The sequence below is a fragment of the Xylaria bambusicola genome (genome assembly GCF_022495145.1).
Source record: "Xylaria bambusicola strain CBS 139988 unplaced genomic scaffold F5B22scaffold_22, whole genome shotgun sequence".
In the NCBI taxonomy this organism is placed as follows: domain Eukaryota; kingdom Fungi; phylum Ascomycota; class Sordariomycetes; order Xylariales; family Xylariaceae; genus Xylaria; species Xylaria bambusicola.
Window position 1 is genome coordinate 360,946 of NW_025953575.1, and position 19,485 is coordinate 380,430.

The 19,485-nt window shown below is 48.3% G+C and overlaps 4 protein-coding genes across 4 annotated transcripts; 2 read left to right on the forward strand and 2 right to left on the reverse strand.

Annotated features, from left to right (window-relative positions):
* Window positions 1-1,674: 1,674 nt before the first annotated feature.
* On the reverse strand, window positions 1,675-4,240 carry F5B22DRAFT_196141 (uncharacterized protein). The gene is made up of 6 exons (XM_047969554.1): window positions 4,182-4,240; window positions 4,089-4,121; window positions 3,193-4,023; window positions 3,005-3,073; window positions 2,377-2,940; window positions 1,675-2,268 (listed from the first exon to the last, which is right to left on the reverse strand). Exons 3-6 carry the CDS (start codon window positions 3,965-3,967, stop codon window positions 2,087-2,089), a joined length of 1,590 nt encoding a protein of 529 aa, XP_047830584.1. The 5' UTR covers window positions 3,968-4,023; window positions 4,089-4,121; window positions 4,182-4,240; the 3' UTR covers window positions 1,675-2,086.
* A 1,258-nt stretch (window positions 4,241-5,498) lies between these two features.
* F5B22DRAFT_196298 (uncharacterized protein) lies at window positions 5,499-9,189 on the forward strand. The gene is made up of 10 exons (XM_047969555.1): window positions 5,499-5,811; window positions 5,878-5,917; window positions 5,965-6,451; window positions 6,505-6,536; window positions 6,596-6,911; window positions 7,008-7,061; window positions 7,326-7,515; window positions 7,658-8,322; window positions 8,389-8,546; window positions 8,609-9,189. The coding sequence occupies exons 1-10, from the start codon at window positions 5,675-5,677 to the stop codon at window positions 8,633-8,635; spliced, it is 2,106 nt and encodes a 701-aa protein (XP_047830585.1). The 5' UTR covers window positions 5,499-5,674; the 3' UTR covers window positions 8,636-9,189.
* Window positions 9,190-10,032: 843 nt separating this feature from the next.
* On the forward strand, window positions 10,033-13,065 carry F5B22DRAFT_196415 (condensin complex subunit 2/barren). The gene is made up of 4 exons (XM_047969556.1): window positions 10,033-10,338; window positions 10,440-11,043; window positions 11,097-12,674; window positions 12,753-13,065. The coding sequence occupies exons 1-4, from the start codon at window positions 10,250-10,252 to the stop codon at window positions 13,023-13,025; spliced, it is 2,544 nt and encodes an 847-aa protein (XP_047830586.1). The 5' UTR covers window positions 10,033-10,249; the 3' UTR covers window positions 13,026-13,065.
* Window positions 13,066-15,444: 2,379 nt separating this feature from the next.
* Window positions 15,445-17,368, reverse strand: F5B22DRAFT_646858 (uncharacterized protein; the record flags this gene model as incomplete). Its single annotated transcript, XM_047978786.1, has 6 exons — window positions 15,445-16,445; window positions 16,503-16,736; window positions 16,800-16,854; window positions 16,930-17,106; window positions 17,161-17,194; window positions 17,253-17,368. 6 exons carry the CDS (start codon window positions 17,366-17,368, stop codon window positions 15,445-15,447), a joined length of 1,617 nt encoding a protein of 538 aa, XP_047830587.1.
* Between the last annotated feature and the right edge of the window lie 2,117 nt (window positions 17,369-19,485).

A 19,485-nucleotide genomic window follows, 5' to 3' on the forward strand; every position in this document is an offset into this window, starting at 1 on the left:
TCTTTATCTATACCTTCACCTCTTCCCGTCCCGAGTGCGTATCGGGGCGGGGCGGCGGAGAGGTGTGGAGGAACGGCATTACAGCGTTCTCAGCCTAGGTAAAGCAGCACTGCCTGATATCTAGTAGTGACATTCGAGATTTTCCGCCGCCAGCGACGCGAGCTCCGCATGGTCTTGCGTCTTCGAAAGCACAGGGCGAAAAACGAATGCTAATTATCCTGTAGGTTAAAGAGGCGGTAGGTATAATGTCGATGCATCATCCCTGCCTCTGAACCGAGGCGAAGGGGCGGATTGGGACTCAATCGCGTACCGGTGACTACCTGCCAACGGCACAATCAGACACAAGGTCTTGGAGAGGCTATACATACCTTGCTGGGTATGGGAAAGTATTGATTCCGGAGTTCCTGGATGTATCATGGCTCGAAGCATACCCTGTTGCGGGACCGTCCGTCATCAGTTTTGTCATACCCCAGAATCCCATTGCCCCAAATAGCTAGCTATCTTGACATACCAATGGTGCCGAGGTAGCAGGAAACGCCAGGTATGCCTATTGGTTCACGTTTTGCGCTCCGCTATCTAACGTGTCGTTGATGTAAGTACCTAGATTAACTAGGTATGTGGTCGTTTATCTCCGTTATCGGAAGCGAAACCCAGAAATCATGCTTCCTGGGGAGCTATGAGTTGGGCAATGTGATTATAGATATTGAGGTTGTTGTGTGGAAAAATTAGCCCACTAAAAGGAATGCACCGTGAGGGGTATATGGCCACTCTCTCGTGCCTCAGGACATCACCAAGAGTAACATTCGCGGAGCCAACCCGGCTGGAGCTTAAAAGCCCACGATTATTATACATCCACGTATGAATACCACTAACCGGTTGATTCCCATATGCTGGGATGCCAAGTGATGTTATAATTTTTTATTCTCTGTTAAGGTTGGTAGCGTGGCAGACGTGTGCCTACTTAAATAGGATATGGTGATGATAATCAGATTGAGAGGATCTATGCTGTAACAACATGGTCGGAAAGCCTTGATTGGGCGCTTCTAGTCCCCGTACAGCAGGCTAAGAATATAAAGGCGGACGCCCACAGCACACTCTTCCTATAGGAGGCAACCAGGCACTAGGCAGGGTAAGCAAGCCGGATTGTAAATGTCACATATATCCCTTCTTAGTGCAAGGACGCCAACTTCACGGAAGATAAGGACAAGATCCACTACCTACTTATGCGACTCTTTCTCTCCTAGATCAACCAGAAAAGTAAGGTCACTGGTAGCGCCGTGCTGCTTGATGCTTAGGCTGCACTGCTATACGGAACTTGACCCTTGTCTATATCTTATACGAGAACTCCCGGAAGGATTTTGCGTGAATACTGACCTTATTGTGACAGATTAAACCCAGTAACATGGGGGGCAAGGGAGTGTACTGCGTTACATACAGAATGGGATCTCCGCTACCGGCTGGAGTATCCCGTCTTAGTTTGGTTTGGCTGAGTGAAGATGGCATGACTGGGGATTTACTTTCTTTCTAGTATAACTAGCTTGATTTGAGAAATGGGAAATACCCGAAGATGGTTACAACACAACGTTAACTAGAGAAAGTTGGCCCAACTGTCCTTGTCAGTTGTTAGAAAACAGTGCAGAATTTACTAGTCACAGATACAAGGGAACCTCGCACAAGGGCATGAATACCTTCAGGTCAAACTGTATTTCATTGAAAGGGTCCTAGTATTACACGCAGAGCAATTCCCACTTGCAAAGATATCCCTCTGGCCAACCTGCCGAACAACTTCTCCTGTTTTTGTTGCAAAACATTGGATCATGATATAGCTATTATGACAGCACTAATAGGAGAATGAGAGGTCTCTTTGAGCTTCCGCAGCTCTTGTGTGATCATATCAAAGTATCTTTGGTGATTTCCACCTTTTGCTTTTTCTTCTCCTTATTTTGTTGCATGCAAAAGCACAGTCATTACACTTGACTGTACCTGCTGAATCGAGCTGCGAACGATAAGCCGCCAGCATCCATGATGGTCACGCCTGCTTCCATCCCATATCGTTTTCAATCTTATTGTTTTCTAGCTTTTCTCCTTACTTCTTTCGGCAAGTTAAGTTCTGCACATTAGCAGGGTTCGAAGAGGCTCCAGTGACAATAGTGACACCTGCACTGTCAACGGTTTCTTTGATCTTGCCATCGATGTGGTCGATCCACCATTTCTGCATGTCGGTTCCGTTGCCCTTAAGTCGATCATACTCCTTGGGGCTGATCCAAACTGTATACATCTTAAGGGTTAACATTTTCACTGATTGAGAATTCCGGGGAATATAAAGATTTTCGGAGTAGGAAGGTGAAGTATTTATGGGCCAAAAGAATGACTCACGTTCTTTGAGAACATCTTCAAGTTCACCGGCAATCCGAACATTAAAATTTGGGGCACCACACACCCAAAGGCGATATTTGTCCTTGCGGCACTCGTCCTTAATTAGCAGGAAGATTTTGTGGCGCATCATTGCTCTGATCTCGAACTCTGTTCTGCCAAATTCATGTTGATCAGCTTTCAGCTTTTTTCCTAGGTCCCGCAAGCTATGCAATTCCTTGACTACAGCTTCCATTAGGGTCATTCGGAAATCCTGTTGGTGTGCCTCCAAAACGCTCTGTTGGACTGTTGGAGATATTTTGCTGCCCGAGGGCTTCAGGGCCTTGGGCTCATCCATTCCAGCGGCTCGTAACTCTGTCCAGGCAGTCCACGGAGCCAGAGTTTCTCTCCAGCCGAACTGGGCGGCGCTGAGATCAAGGACATATTGTTCGTCTGACATCAGCGTGAGCTTGAGGACAGTGTGTCTATAGAGACAAACGTTGAGGGCTCTTCCCGCTGTCATCTGGCAGATTGGAGTAATAACGTTTCTCGGTTGGACGTGGACCAGTTCAACATTTTTACAGACCGCTGTTTTAAATGGAGGTATTAGCTGAGGGACTAACGTTCATTTCACAATTGAACAAGGACTTACGCTTAAAGATGGTTTTGATGAGGAAGAACAAGGAGAGCGTGACCTCTTCAGACTGTGCCCAATAAAGCACTTCAATATCCAGAGTTAGTACCGTTCATGCAGGTCAAGAGTTACAAGAATAGGATATATAAGGTCTCCCACCACTTCGGTTAGGGCAAAGAAAGGGGCAGATGATTTTGCAAACTCACGAGCAAGGCGCATCTCCTTATTATCAGCTACACCTTTAGGGAATGGGACGAAAAGACGTCGACCGGTAATGCCAACTCGGTCCCAATTGTTATCGAGAAGATATACCATGCCGTCCTTCTTGTACACTTTACCAAGCGCATAAATATACGTTGCCTCCTGCATCGCTCTAAACATATTGTCCATCAACGATGCAGCACGTAGGACCATTCTGCGGCAGTCACAGGTTTTCTTGTGAGCTTTGTAATCGTTTTCAAGACACATCTTGTTGCAGTAGGCCGTCTTCTCCAGGATGTGTCCATCGTCACTGAGGGAGCAATCGGAACATCTCATATTTGCGTCTGGTCTGCCACAGGCGGCACAGGCTCTGGGACTCACTCTTGCAGCGATTCGAGCATTTGAAGCAGGACCAGCGGGCTTTCTCTTCTCAAATGGGTATGTCTCGGTCTTCATGCCATAAGCAAACCATCTGTGGTATCTAAGTTGGCGTGCCTTGAAGCTCTTATCCTTACGTGGGATGGGCTTCTGGGCTGCCAAGTGGGCGAGCTGTTGGCGGAAGTAAGTGACGGTGGAAACGCCCTTGATAAAAGCCTTCTGAGCATGGTTAAGAAGATATTGATAGTCTGAGTCCTTCGACGGCGGACCGTTGATGAACTCTTCCAATGCTGCAGTGAGTTTGTTTCCAGCGTTCACACTATCAGTCACGGAACTGCCCTCTGGGTCTGCGAGCGAGGAGAACAGCTTCTCGACCGGATCCATTTCTAGCTTTTCTTCCATTGCGTAGTTATGTTTGCGTAGGTTTCTTTTACCTTCAGGTGCGTACGTGACGTATTCTCATGCTATAGTGAGCGTCCTGTATAGAAACACAATGTGATTAGGACAAAGGTGGTAGACATACCGAAAATTTGGGGTGATACTGGGACAAAACCGCCTGTAGTGAAGTCGATCAGCTTTCAGTCACTACCTAATATCGAATAGACAAATGTCTCACCACGGTGCTGTTATTTGATAGGGTTAGACCTTGGATTGTACACAGCAGGCGAAACGCAGTGTCTTTCAACACTTTGTAGAAAGACAGAGAGTGTGAAGACTGGGTTATCCGATGTTAGAAAATAGACAGGGAAGTGCGGGGGTTGGGTAGTTGGATAGTAGAAGAGAAGTGTTTGACTTAAACAGAGAAGGAGCGACGGCGGGTAGATTAACGACCAGCCCGGCACAACGCGTTCTTACGCGTTCTGTCCACCAGATTTTGGGGGCTTGCATTCAAGTACCGGTACATGGCAAATCCATTGGTTACATGGCATTGACGCAAAAGGGTCTGCAATTCAATGGTAGTTATTGTGGCAAGCCGTGTACTCGCAACCGGAGTCATGCTATGCCATTCATTACCTTCCCCATTGACACTGTTTGCTTCACAATACCTATGTATTTCGAATATGCGTGCGCTACACCTCAAGTCAATGGCCGTGAATAGGAGAGGAGGTAGGGACGGACATTGAGAATATTTTTGAAATGTTTCGAGCAGTCCCCATGCTTGGTCCTAGTTGGGAATGGCATCAAGATTCCCAAGATTATCCACCCCTTGAACAGTCAAATTTTGCTTCCAACTGGGTCAAAGTAGTCAGATTTACGTATGAATAACTGTTTGATTAAGGGATATATATTCTTCACCTGATGAATCTCCTAGAAGCGTGCTGTAGTTTCTTATCTGATATTTAGTTACCGGGCTCTACCTCAACATCCAGCAGGTAAGGATAACTAGCATATAATTAAGTTAAAACACGATACTTGAACTAGACAAAACAATAATGAGGAACAGGTGTGATAGCAAATATATCTACCGAGTCTCTACTTAAATTTCTCATTATTGCATGCACCCTAAATGAGGTTTAAGTTGAGGAGATGCACTAGCAGTGCTGTACATACCATTAGGCCCGGATCTCTTGCTCTTGCGAAGAGAGGCCTTTTTTCTTCCCTACTCACGAAGAAATTAGGATGAAACGAACAGCCGTGTACAATCTTCCATTTTAGCACTTACAGTCTTACATTCCTAGCCTACACCTCAACTGAGATGGCACCTGCTTGAGAACAAAGACATTGACCTGGCACGCATCAGAAACGGACGTAATAGGATACGAACGACTGGCAAATCTGCTGTTCCGCTGCTGTTGTGGCATCTGAAGTTAAAAGGCCTTGCCAGATTTAGATACCCTAGGCAGCCGCACGTATCGAAGTTCGCAATATTAAGACCTATAATTGGCCCGGATGATCGGATGGTCCCATACAAGATTACCTCATACCTCAATGTGCCCGTTCCGTTTCCTTACCAGATCAAGCTCGCTTCGGCTCATTATGAAATGACTCTACCTGCTGCACCCTCACCCTCCTTGACGCCGAGTGGCTTGTATGGCTTTCCCTTTTACCCATCTTTCCTGATGCAGACAAGGGTACACTAGTGATTGCCAAGTAGTTGAGCCTACTAAGATGTCGACTCCATACAAAGAGTCCCAACCCATCCCTAGCTATGTGGGTATCAACCCTGCAACGCAACGGCCTCGGCCGCCGCCAAATCGACGTCGCGATAAGCCACAGTTGAGTTGTAATCTGTGTCGTCGTCGGAAGTATGTCTGTCTCGGAGTAGATGATGATTAACTGGCGCGCCGATGACTGACTGGCCCTCTTGATAGATTGAAATGTGATCGCAATCACCCCTGTTCAACTTGTGAGGTATGCAGCAGACTTACGAAATCCTCTTATGGCATTAACAGAAATAGAAACGTGGAATTGGGTCATCTTGCACCTATGTTGCCAACAACGCCCCATCAACACCCCAGGCTGGTGTTCAAGATAGATTGAGACACCTGGAGCATCTTGTGGTCTCCTACATGAACCAGAATGAAGGGGCAGATCCTTTTGCAATGGCGGGGCCTTCTCCTAGCATTCAGGAGCCTGACAACTCCCCTGCTCCAACTGATGTTGGTAGCTTGAAAACAAATAGCGTGGAAACCAAATACCAGGATCAAACGCATTGGAACTCTATTTTGGACGCTATCACTGAACTCAAGGAGGACTTGGGCGAGTCGGATGACCCTAAACCCATCTCAGTTACACCCGACTTTATATCAACTAACTCTCTGGACTCTCCCTTGCTGTATGGCTGTAGGCGTTGCGGCAAAGATGAGATTCTGGCGGCCGTGCCACCAAAAGACCTGGCCGACTGCCTTGTTTCTGAGTGCTTTGAATTGCTTGAGCTTTCCTCGTGTCAGTCTAACCCTATAGCCATCCAGGATCACAGGTACTAATTTCTTCAAAAGGTGCCATAAACAAGAGGGAGTTTCTCAAACAGGTAATTCAATCAAGCTTCGTACATTCGTAAACAATGAAACTACGCTAATAGTACTATAGTATGCCTCATTCTGGGAACGTCCCCAGGACGCGCCGGTTATGTGGCTTGGTTTACTGTTCAGCATTCTTTCCATTGCTATTAACCTTCGAGAATTCGATTCTGAATTAATACGGTCTACCTCGCACATAGACTACGTCTCGCTCAGTACCAGCTATCGTGAGAAAACTGTACAGTGTTTGGTACTAGGACACTACACGAGGTGCGGTCCCTATGTAATAGAGACTCTACTCCATCATTTTGCAGCAGAGTTCATGCGAAGGCGCGATGTCAATAATGAAGCATGGCTTATCTTAAGCACAACGGTGCATCTCGCCAGTACGTCATATCGCCTCCCACTTTTTATAACATAAGGATACAAAATTGAACCCCGTTCCCTTCCACCTGCAACTACCAGACTAACTCGTAGTTTAGTGCGTATGGGATATCATAGAGACCCCATGCATTTCAAATCTCTCTCGCCATTTGGTACGATTCCTAATGCCCACACTCGGTCCAGCACTGACGTAGGTAGAGGGTGAATCTAGGCGTCGTCTTTGGGCAATGCTTTTTCATTTGGGGTCCGTATATCAACCTTATGCGCTCAGATACCCTGTAGCTCCTTGATGCGAGACAACATCACTGACAACAGTACAGTAAGATGCCATGTGTATGCAGCTAGTCGATTGGCGGCCGAAGCATTGACCTTGACCACTTCAATTTGAGCTAACGGGGGTTGTGGCTGGATAACAGATATTGCGACGGCTGGGCAACTAGGATTGCCACGCCTGATCAACGATGCATTTGTTGACACGGCCGAACCTCGGAACCTCTTCGACAGTGACTTTGACGTCAATACGACTGAACTACCGCCTTCACGTCCTGACAGCGACCCCACCCCTATGTTGATGATCTTGGCAAAGCTGAGAATGGGACGCATGTAGTATGATATCCTTGGTACCATCCTCCTAATCCATCGCTCGTGGAGATTATAGTTTCCTCCTGGGACAACAAGATTATACAGCTTCTTAATGCCGCCCCTAATTTGCATCATAGAGTACCTGCTGATGCCAGCGAAACAATAGTACTGCCGTTACCGAGGTCGTCACGAGCACGCACCCGCCCACTTACGCTCATGTTCTACAAGTTGACCGACAACTTGAAGAAATTTATACAAATATCCCAGAGTATTGTAGGATAAAAGTCGAACCAGATTCCATCCGAGACCCGCCTCAAGTACTCCTCCAGCGCGTATTCATGCAGATGACTCATTACAAGGCTCAATTGATTCTCCATTGGCGCTATTTAGCTCTAGCTCACAAGGATGACCGATATTCATACTCGACCAAAACAACCGTATCAGCAGCGCTCAAGATCCTGAAACTGCACCGGTCTATCTACGAAGGACTTAAAACTGGTGGGCGCCTCTACTCAGTCAGATGGCGCGTGACTTGTTTCTTCAACCATGATTATCTCCTAGCTATGAGCATCTTATGCTTTTACCTAAAGCAGAATGTCGACAAGATCAGCGTTTCTGAACTCAGCGAGGTTCAGCAAACCCTGCGGCAATCGAAAGCCATACTACTAGGCCCTCGAACACCAATGTCGGCCGAATTAGAACGAGCCGCTGCGGCCATCGAATCAGCCCTGTCTGGTATTCTTGGCCCCGAGTCGGATGAAAGCTCATGTGGAAGTCAGGTATTAACTCCTGCAGAAAGCACTGAGCCGAATGAGTCTTCTAACTCCCAGGGTGTGTTTTCCTATAATTTAGTCGAATCCATATTGCACTCCGCTCAGCAGATTGCTAATATAGCAGGTCACTTAGATCCTTTCGTTGGCTCAGTGCTGCCATTTTTCGACCCAATGTTTGAAGGGGCACCTATGCTACAAGGAGCGTTGTTTCCTTCACATATAAATGATATGGGAGCGTTTGTCAACTCGGTCCTGGCCGGTTCGATCGATCCTTGGGTTGAGGTAAATAAATGCCGGCAGACACCAAGAACGTATGATTCCTGTTGGCTGACTGTCCGTCGAAGGCTCCTAACTTTGAATCATTCTTCTAATGCCTTCCCAATCTTAAAGATAATGTACGGTGTTCTTATTCGCGTCATTGCAGGGTGAGTACGGATGGGGGTATATCTGTCGCACTTTGTCAAAACGACGCCATAAGAGCTAGACGTACAAATCTAACAGCAGTATATACATTATCCACCTGAGTGCGATAATATCCATCTTCTTATTGCTGGCATCACTTTGAGACACAGCAAATTACCTCTCTTACAACTTAGAAGCTCATCGCCCTGCACCAACTCGATTTATGCTACCTTACACTAGTAGAACTCTCTGGGCAGCGGCATGAAGGCTTCTGATGCGACAATGACAGCTTTGATTGTTTAATTAGCTGGGAAATACTAACCACGGTCTCATTGTATGGTACTAACGGTGTGCCATTCATTGACTGAGATGATCAGGAGATATGGTTAAAAGAGATATTCAAGGACAACTACAGACAGTATCAAGATATTACCACATAGAAATGTTACAAGTAAATAGGTAATGCATAGAAGGAACCTTTTGAAGGCGGAACAAGGAGCAGGCCAATAGGCGCCATATAAGCATCTATTTAACACCACTGTATGAAATGTGAAGTTTCATGAATTTCGAGCCACCACTCCCAATCTCATGACACATGGATTTGAAGTCCATCTTTCTCTTTGTCTCATTGTGCACTTTTGGGCCCTAACTTGATGTGTAACTGAGATGATTGGACATGATGGGGAACCCAGTTAGTCCTAGCAATAGCTCTATAATGTCCATGATTCAGAGTTTAAAGTTACGGGTCAGCCGGCACATTTTAAGTTTCATCTATCGGCACAGACATACTTACTGATGAGTTACCTAGTTCTAATTGTTATCCGCACTTCACCTTGCGATGTGACGACTTGGAAATGAACTGCTAATGATTAGTGATGACCTATAGTAGGCTGAGACGACCCTTAGCATCACCATAATCCGGTGCTGACCGCGACGCCATCGCGAGCATTGGCTTTTACCTGGCCAATTCCAAAGGCCACTTACATATGGCACGGCGATACGCGACTAAGACTATGTCCGAATGCTATTCATAGTATGCCGATCGATGTGCTTCTCACCAAGGGAGTAGACGCCAATTTCAATATGGGATTGGTGGTGTAAAGAGATCTGAGGCTGACGGGGCTTCTCGACTCTTTCCCCTCTTCATTCTCGGTGCTATCACGCTGTCCTTACCTACCTCAGTGATGGATTCCAACCCATTGTTATACCAAAATCTGCACTCGTACATAAATGGTAGATATTTATCGGGACATCATTCATGTGAAGCACAAGGTTTGGTGAGGGGAGTACCTATGTATATACCTAAGTAGTTACGCACTTAGAAATGCGGGGTTTCTGTGGCTAGGAAAATGGGGCTTACGCAGCTCTCTCGTCTCTGATCAAGGGTCTGATAGGGCTCATAGTGGGAGATTGAGGGGAGATTACCCTAAAAGGGGATAGCGTGGTTGGCATTGTTTACTTGCAACGACAAGCCAGCCAGCCAGTCAGTCATTTAAGTCAAGTCTGCAGCCATGCGCCCGACGCGACCAACTTCGACCTGCACCAGCATTATCGTAACATAAGTTAATTCGCCTCATCCAAACATGCCTCGTGTCGCCCAGGTGCCTCGCGCGAGTGCCGGCACTCGAATAGCTTCCGGCTCGTCTGGTTCTCCCTTCAAATCGCCTCTCAAGTAAGTCGCATCTTGTATTTACATGTGTTCCCTGGCCACCGACCCAGCAACCCCTGCCAAATATGCAGCCGAAGCAAATTCTGACTGCTACCGCAATTTAGGATCCCGCTCAACGACGACGCTCAAGAGAAGAAAGGCCGTTTTCACTCTCGAAAGGCCCGCCACGAAAAACAGATCAACGAGCTACAGCAGGCAGCCACCACGCCTGCGAAGAAAGCTGGTTTCAGACTGGCCGACCTGGATAGTGCGTCTCCCCGCTCGAACCCGCGGACACCGCGACGTGGCGGGGAGGACTACGATGACGACGACGATGACGATGTCGTCGTGGTCGGCAGCGGCGTGACGCCTATGAAGCGCGTGCCCATCTTGGCCAACTTCGAGGAGTGGATGAAAATGGCCACCGACAACAAGATTAACGCCACCAACTCGTGGAATTTTGCGCTTATCGATTATTTCCACGACATGTCCTTACTGAAGGATGGGGATGGGGTCAACTTTCAACGGGCCAGTTGCACGCTCGATGGCTGCGTCAAGATCTATACCAGTAGAGTCGACAGTGTCGCTACAGAGACGGGCAAGCTGTTGAGCGGCTTGGCAGACAGTAATTCGAAAAAGAAAAGCAAAGACGATGAAGGAGATGGAGAAGAAAGCGAGGAGGAGGTCGACGAAGATGGCAATATCGTACGAAAAAAAACCAAAAAAAGAGTACGTTCAATTTTTACCTGGACTCACAGGTAACCTTGTTAACAGCAAGATAGCAACGGTCATCAGAAGCGACCCTGGCGCCATCATTTGCTTCTTTACAGCTCAAGAAGTTCGACATGGAATTTGCAGTGGACCCCTTGTTCAAGAAAGCGTCTGCAGACTTCGATGAAGGTGGAGCCAAAGGTCTCCTATTGAATCACCTCATGATCGACGGCCAAGGGCGCATTGTCTTTGATAGCAGTGATGACTCAAATGACAAGTCAGCAGACGGCATCAAGCCTCGGCGGAGGGAAGATGTAACCGCTGAAGAGGAGGATGAATTGGAAGAAGAAGAAGGAGATACGATCACGGGTCAGCCAGCTACGATCGAAGAGGACGAAGATGTCGAGATTGACATTAGCGCCCTTGGGCTCAAATTTTTCCCTGACTTAAGCCAGTTAGATGAGCAAGATATCTGCCCGTCGTTGAAAACCTTCGATCTCGGGGATCCTTCCGGATCACTAGATATCCCGTTCCTGCGGGCTCCAGAAGGTGACGAGGGGAACGATGACGAAGATACCCTTGAAGGAGCCGGTAATAAATCTGGTATGTTCATTGACGAAGATAATCCAATGGGATTTGACGACATGACCGCTATTGGTGGATTCGATGTCGCTGAGGTTGCTTTCGGCGAAGGCGGCGAGGCTTGGGCACGAGAAGCTGCTTTAGAGCCCCAAACGCGCCCGTATGATATCGGACTTGATGATGGAATGGCCGGGGGCGAAGGCATGGAGGGGTTGGACGATGAGAATGCCGATTACATCGTATCCATGAAGCACAATAAGCACAGTGACAAAGCCCATGAGGATATTCTTGGCTATTTCGACCAGGCTCTTCAAAAGAATTGGGCTGGGCCAGAGCACTGGCGGATACGGAAGATCAAAGATGCCAACAAACCAGAAACGACCACTCGACAACGCAAAGAAAAGGAACCGTTTGAAATTGACTTTACGGCGATGCTTGATGGCAAATTAGCCGAGACAATATTCACACAAGCATCCAGTAACTCGGCCATTTCCCTACCCAAGAAAGACTGGAAGTCCAAGACTCGCAATCTGCTGCCTGATGACAAGCATTTCAACTCGAAGCAACTTCTTAGCCTCTTTCTTAAGCCTAAAGCTCGACTGAGCAGTAAACGCAACCGCTTCAATAGCAGAATAGGCACTTCTGGCCATGCAGCTCAATCGGGCAATGTGCACGCAGCCGACATGGATGAAGCCTTTTGGGCTCAGAAAGAGCCGCTTCAAAGTCGGGAGGAGGACACGGTTCTGCCGCAGGGCGACTACGACGCCAACTTCTTTGACGACGAAATGCCACTCCCTGGCGGTGGTTTGTTGGATGATGATAACGACGAGTTCGCCGATGCTAGAGACCACTTCTCCCCTAGTGCGGAGGCCCCCCCTACAGAAGCGCTCGGTATCACGACAATGCTTGGTGGTATGACAACGGGTGGCTTCGGTACGCAGCTAGTTACGTCTACGCGCAGGTTAAGACCAGAATACGTGCAATATGCTCGCGTGGCCAAGAAAGTGGATGTCAGGAGACTCAAAGAAGAGCTTTGGAAGGGCCTAGGATACTCTGAGACCCAAGATGTAAGTTGTATATCCGTCAGCTCTCACAGTGGAGTCGCTCTATCATTTTTGTCGTTTTACTAAAACCTTTTTAAATAGGATCCCAACCGGTCCAGGCTGCCAACCCCTCCAACAGAAGAGGATGTCCAGCCGAAACCAAAAGAGGACGCTCCACTCAAGTTCACCGAGGTTATGAACGATCTCAAGTCTGTTTATCCCAAGGCTGTTATGGATGACATCTCAACGAGCTTCTGCTTCATCTGCTTGTTGCATCTAGCCAACGAAAAAGGTCTCTCCATAGAAAAGACGCCGGATCTTCTCGAACTCGAGATTCGGAAAGACTGGAATGCAGAGATTACCGAGGCTGTATGATATACCAACCTCACAATACAGTATGTAGTTACGTGTTACATGAGTGTTTTTGAACTTGTCCAGAGAGCAGATTATCTGGCTACGAGCCGATGGCTTCAATGCAGCTGGCACAGCAATGTTGTTTTCTGGGTACGAGATATGGTTTGTTACGATGATCAGGGAGGTTTGGCAGGAGAGCGGTATTGTGCCACAAGTGAACACGGATGGGGGCAAGAGTTTCCACACGATACATAGAGAAATACCAAGCCCACGAAGCGATTTGTTTCAATGCCGAGGCCAACATTTGGCTGCACATGGGCCTCTGCACTGTGAGAAACCGTTAGTAAACGAGCCCACCACCGGACAAGCACCTCTATTGGATCCCAGACTCCCACTTGTTCAGGCCACTTACTCAGGACTGAGGCTTGGACAACAACAAATTCGGATCGTCGATGACCTGCCTAGGTTACGTCATATCTGGCGGTCCGGCTGTGTGAAAAGTTGGCTACATGGCACTTGTGGTTTACCGAATCCTTACTTATGTGACATGAATGGGACTAACATGGCTCGCATTGTAAGTGGCGGCCTAGACGATATCCAGTAGACACCCGACACCTCGACACCGTATCCCAATCAAAAGGAGTGTCAGTGTAATGATACAGGACGTTGAAATCTCGATGCAGAACGGATGTATCTGTACCTGAATCAATTCATATACCTACAATTAGGGGAGAAAAGCCTTAGCAGTCGTAGATTGAAGGATGGATAATTCGCCTCTCTGTCTACAGTTGATATCTAGATATCTACTTGAAAATGTACATGTATTCTATCTATCCATTCAGTTAGGTCCATGACGGTATGCTCGTCCTAGTCCCGATGACATGTATATACATACCTGATATGTAAGTAAGTCCACACCAGCCTTCTTTCCTGCGTGCGAAGGCGATTTCTCGCATCTCGATGCAATCAATCTAGGTACAGCCGAGTACCTAGTTTCGACACATGTCGATCGATGATGTGCACCTCGCCTATGGCACATACATTGACCGACCCAACACAACGCTCGCCCCGTTGCTATTATTACACCGGACACTACAGGTTCTGTACATACATACAGTACATACCTTCTCTACTTACTTATGTCACGCCATCAAATCCCATGGATGCACAAACCGCGCAACTATTAACTCGTGCTGCGCGCCCCCCCCTCTGCGTACTACCTATCGCTACCCTATCCCAGATATGCATAAGTCAGCCAGTACGTTGCGGGCCGCAATGATTACCTACCTAGGTACATGTACTGACAAACGTACATCCTCTTAAAGGTATGTATGTACATGGTATCCCACAAGCTCATGGTAAGTTGAACCGACACGTGTAGAAGTAGGTAGTCGGCCCTGACTAATAGTAGTCAAATATCTATGCGCCCCCAAGCCTGTCCCGCATATCCGCACCTACATACCATACATACATACATACATACATAGGTACTTACCTACATAGAACTAGGTTAGGTAGGTAGTATGCATACACGCCTTCCCTCCTTTCCATTCAATTTTTTCGGCGGGCCCCGAAATCAAATGCTGCCACTGCATTGGCATCCGCTGATTCTCTCTCTCTCCACCCTCCCCCCTTTCGCGATCTCGATAGGAACCAGTGTCACGTAAGTAGATGCTTGGAACGGTGGGTGCATCAGATGACGACCCGATGTTGCAGGCGAAGCAGTCATAGGAGGAATTGGGTGCCGTCTATGCTACCAGTTCTGAACTAAGCACATCGGTAAAAGTAAGCTCGATATAGGTAGGGCGTTTGATAGGTAGGGATTTGGGAACAAAAACGGGAGGTGAATTGAATCCAATGCTACCTCGTGGCACTTTACCCTACCCTACGTACTGCGACTATCAATTACATACCTCGCTGGGTGTTGACATGTCTTCTGGAATCTCCCTCGTATCACGCACGTTCAACAGACGGGCCGTGAGTGAATTTAGGATTTTCATTTATTATTTTTGCTAGATATGATTTGTATCAGCGGCTTCGACCGACAATGGCCACGCCGCGGCACTTAGTATACTATCTAGCCATGTCCATTTGCTCGTACAAATTGTCCGACGCAGCCTATACCTGAATCTATTGATGTTCTACCTAGGCTGGTACCGAGGGTATCTCCAATCAAAAACTCTTAAACCCAGTAGCCTTTCCCAGTAAATGAATAATAGATAAACAAATAAACATGATATGCAACTCATCCGTCATTACTCGTAAAAAGGTGAGCCATCGGACGCCCAAATAGGAGGGAGAAGCATCAGACTGAGCCTGAAGTTGTAACTATCATCGACACATTCAAAGTGTCGAGAGGCATGCAGGCGCCAATACCAAGAGTATGGTGGTAGCGCACGACTGACCGACTGTAATGGCTCGCGCAATCCCGAACAAGGAATCATGGGCGCCTGTCAACAATTTCTCGGGCCCTTAGGAGCGCGGAGATACCATCAAGCCCAGCATCACCGTTGCCTGACTGCCTTGTCATAGTTGCCAAGCCCGCATCTTGAGGTAGATTCACCGCAGCCTCGTGCAATATCTCACCTAGCGGGCCAGGGGGCCCAGAGGGTCGATTGGTACGATGCCCTGAAATAGGCCCTGGCATACCACTAGTGTAGTGTGGTGCATGATGGAAACCGCCTGCTATACGGCTAGGTTGCGTGTGTTGCTTTTGCGTCCGCTGCAAGGGTAGTGATGCCTGAGGTGTCATGTGCCCATTCAGGGGATGCGAGGGACCTGATTGGACATATGAGGGAGCCGGCGATTCTGGCTTCGTCGATAAAAGCGCGTGAATAGGCAAAGAGGCATCGCTAGGTGTTCTTGGCGGATAAGGGGAGGTCGATGAATTGCTCCCATGTGAGGATTGCTCGTGTTTTAATGAAGGAGGCTGTGAGTTGGTTGTGGACCCAGAAGACCTGGAACTTCTCGACGGCCTATTGGCATGGAAGGATTGTGTGGGATAAATACTGGGAACGCCAACTTCGGGTGACTGAGAAATCATTGGTGACGCGGTTCTCGAATCAAGCCACGGTGCACTGGTACTGGGAATATCTCCCGGCTGATACTGGCCTTCCCAGACCATGCGGTGGTTGACAGAATGTATCGAACCATTACGAGAGTGAGGACTCGATAGCCCCCGCCGCCGCCCACCATTAGCTTCCTCTTGACACAAAAGCAATGGAGAAGTCAATGAATCGTCCACATGGCTGGTACCGGTTGACAACGAGGCTATTGAGCCCAGCCTTTGCTGGCGTGAAGGAGGAGGTTCACTTCCGTGCTGGCTTTCCGAGCCACTACCGGTACCGCTGGTTGTTCCACCAGGACCAATTGACACACCACTGGTACTACTTCCACGAGTGCTCTCGGCATCTGTCTTCAGCCTCTTGGCAACGTCTTTCTCTGGTTCAAAATTAGCAGTCTACTCAACCTATGATGATAACAAGTACAGCTTAATACCTTGAGATTGAGCAGCTTGTCTCTTTCGAAACTCGAGGAGGTATTCATTGTACTTCTTGCATTCGGGTGTTTTCTTGTACTCAGCCAGGGCTTGGTTATATTTCTCTTTTGCCTCGTTCGCTTGTTTCTCAAACGGTTCTTTCTCAGCACGGCCTAGATTCTGCCAATTCTCACCCACCAACTTCGCAATTTCTGTAAATGTGAGGTTTTGTCCCTTCAGATCCTCTCGCATTTCTGAACACGGTCAGTGCTCGCTCCTAGCAATTGAGTATATGATGTTGAGGTAAATCAACTCACTATTGGAAAAAAGCACGTAGGCTGACGGCGGCCGTTCGGGTGCATGCTCGTCGGGCTATTGTTCCAGTTAATTTCGCTCTAGTTCCGTAGCGGGGGGATGCAAGGCGTGTCTCAGTGCAACAAAACGAACCTTTGGATGCCTCCTGTATTTCCTTTTTACGACGATCGGCCCGGTTTTAACATCTGGTCTATCGGTGTCGGTACGGTTCGAGTCATGTCTAACATCCTCAATACTAGTGCGAGTTGGTGAGGTTAGAGAGGCGTCCGGGGCAATGCCTCTATAATTGGCTATACGTCGCTGAAGCTTCTTCGCCGAGTTAGCGCAATTGACACTATGGAGGGGGGATATTAGATCACTCACTCTCCGATGGCCGAGCTTTACGCCCAGAGCGTCACTGGCGCCTGAGTTAGCATCAAAAAGACATTGGGCAAAACGGATAATAGAGGGCGTACAGATCGGATTCAGTAATGTCTAATATTGTCTCCCAGGAATCAAACCCCTGATCAATGAAGGGGCCGAGGTACTGAGTGATGCCCAACTCGCCGAAAACTGATTCGAGGAAATTCATATAGCTGACTGGTCCGCGGTTTCACGGCAAGATCGCTAGGAACATTTGGTACGAGCGCAGCAGAGCCAGGTGTGGTGGCTAAGAGTGGCGGCGGCGTGGGACGTGATAAAGGTGCTTCACGGGTGCTCTGACAGGATGGGTGACGAAGCTCGTCCGTGTAAGGTGTAATAGGTTAATTTAAGCAATTGCTATAATCCAGGCACAATTGCCAAGCCCCTTTTCGCCAGGCGATAGGTCTAATAACCTGTCAGCTAGAGGCGAAGGTATCGCTGTGCTGCTGAGCCGAGGGCGTTGTTGTAGGTGCGGCGTGGCAGCGGGTCTGCTGAGGTGAAAGGGGACGGAAGCCGAGTCTGAGAGCCCGTTGTTATAAGGCGCGCAGATCGGGTCGGTAATTAGGACAGCGCGCGTCGAGACTTGTCTCCGATGGCAAGTCTTAGGTGTGGGGACTGAATATGGCGAACTTGTCGAGAGTATTCATATGGTCAATCCAGGTCGGCAACAATGGTAGCCTGGCTGGGGAAGATGCTGAAATGGTGTCGCATTTGAGAATAGGAAGCCGGTATGTAGGGTTTTCCCGTGCAGACGTCTATGGCAATGTTAAAGGGGATTCCATCTAGGAATTTAGCATCGCATGGGGGCAGCGTTGCTGTTCGATCCGCCAGCGTAAATGAGATCCCCGAATGTGTGGGTGCAACGACTCGAGCAGTCAAGGATCGAGCTAGATCGGGACTTGGTTCGTCAAGTACCTGCCTACACATGAATTGTACAGATACTTGTGTACACTCGCAGCGCAACAGCGAAATGGTGGCGTACTTACACTTACTTAAGTATAGGAAGTATAGGAAGTAGTACCTACTTCTGGGCCGCCAGTACACGACACAACACTGCCACTTGTGGGCAGAGACAAATAGACAGAACAAGAACAGACAGCAGACAGTAGATAAACAGCAGGACGACAACAGAACGACAGCAGAACGACACAGACACGGCCGCCGCCGGACTGCTAGCCAGCGTTGGCGCGGGAGGAGCAGCCAGGAACAGCCAGGAATCACTCGCCAAGGAGACGAATAGACAGGGAGCGACAAGGAGAGACGCACCTCTAAAAACTAGCGCCATCTTAGTACTGTGAGAAAATTACCATTATTGCACGGCTAGCTGGCGAGCTGGCGAGCTGGCGAGTTGGCGAGACTGCATGCGGCAGACTAGCACGACCAGAGCACTACCTACTGTACTATACATTGCTAGTATATGTATGTGGTACCTCATGCGCTGTTAGAGGCCGCGACAGACTAGGTAACCGAATTATCTCCAATTGGGTGGGCGACCAGGAAAGGTCTAATTCTGCCCCATCGCCCCACCCCTACCTCACAGACACCTCGGGCGTGCTTCTATGATTCTAGCGCCGCACTAGCGACTACCATCCTGCTGGTTTTATAGGAGCAACCGGTCGACTCCTGGTAATACGATGGATGCGGTGACAGCAGTAGCACCAGGGAATTCCCATTACCGATATCTGGTAGTGAGAGTGATACTTCCGCCGAGGAGATACTTTTGGCACTATGTGCCCTCACCACGTACTACGAAGTATGTACTCGAGTAGGTAGTCCCTAAAGATACGTAGGCCGAGTCAGTCGTTGGGAGACAGATTCCTTCGTCGTCTCGGCCGTTTCCAGACTAACTCTAGAATAACGTAGTCTGGCTTCAGAACATAGTGGAAGAACTACACGAGTCATCCAGCTTGTCATTCGAAGACAAGTTCCACGTTCTAATTAGACATTCAGCGTGAGGAAACGGTTCAGAGTCTTATAAGACTCTGTATATCGTCGTGTTTCCCCACAAGCACCAACGCCTCCTACGTAGCTCTTCAAACCACAATGCTAGCAGGCATTCTCATGGTGGGCCGAGCCGGTCATGTTGAAATTAATATGGGATTCAGCTCTCTGCCCGCCTGCCATAAGATGGTGTTCGAGCCTCTCCAGACTACTGTCCAGAGTTCTGATCTTGCGCGACTGAGATGGCTTACGGGACATATATAGTCTTAGTAGCAATGCTAGTAACGATAAGAGGACACCCCGCTGACAACTATCTGCAATAGAAATGTCGAACTCGTCGGAAGA

Excerpts from the sequence above, each read along its gene's own strand:
- F5B22DRAFT_196141 (XM_047969554.1), bottom strand. The coding sequence starts at position 3,967 with ATGGAAGAAAAGCTAGAAATGGATCCGGTCGAGAAGCTGTTCTCCTCG. Across the intron at positions 2,941-3,004 it reads CATCAAAACCATCTTTAAGC|CGGTCTGTAAAAATGTTGAA; the intron begins GTAAGTCCTTGT and ends CATTTAAAACAG. Across the intron at positions 2,269-2,376 it reads TGAAGATGTTCTCAAAGAAC|TTTGGATCAGCCCCAAGGAG; the intron begins GTGAGTCATTCT and ends AGATGTATACAG.
- F5B22DRAFT_196415 (XM_047969556.1), top strand. The coding sequence starts at position 10,250 with ATGCCTCGTGTCGCCCAGGTGCCTCGCGCGAGTGCCGGCACTCGAATA. Across the intron at positions 10,339-10,439 it reads CCCTTCAAATCGCCTCTCAA|GATCCCGCTCAACGACGACG; the intron begins GTAAGTCGCATC and ends ACCGCAATTTAG. Across the intron at positions 12,675-12,752 it reads GATACTCTGAGACCCAAGAT|GATCCCAACCGGTCCAGGCT; the intron begins GTAAGTTGTATA and ends CTTTTTAAATAG.
- F5B22DRAFT_196298 (XM_047969555.1), top strand. The coding sequence starts at position 5,675 with ATGTCGACTCCATACAAAGAGTCCCAACCCATCCCTAGCTATGTGGGT. Across the intron at positions 6,912-7,007 it reads CACAACGGTGCATCTCGCCA|TGCGTATGGGATATCATAGA; the intron begins GTACGTCATATC and ends CTCGTAGTTTAG. Across the intron at positions 7,516-7,657 it reads CTGAGAATGGGACGCATGTA|TACTGCCGTTACCGAGGTCG; the intron begins GTATGATATCCT and ends GCGAAACAATAG.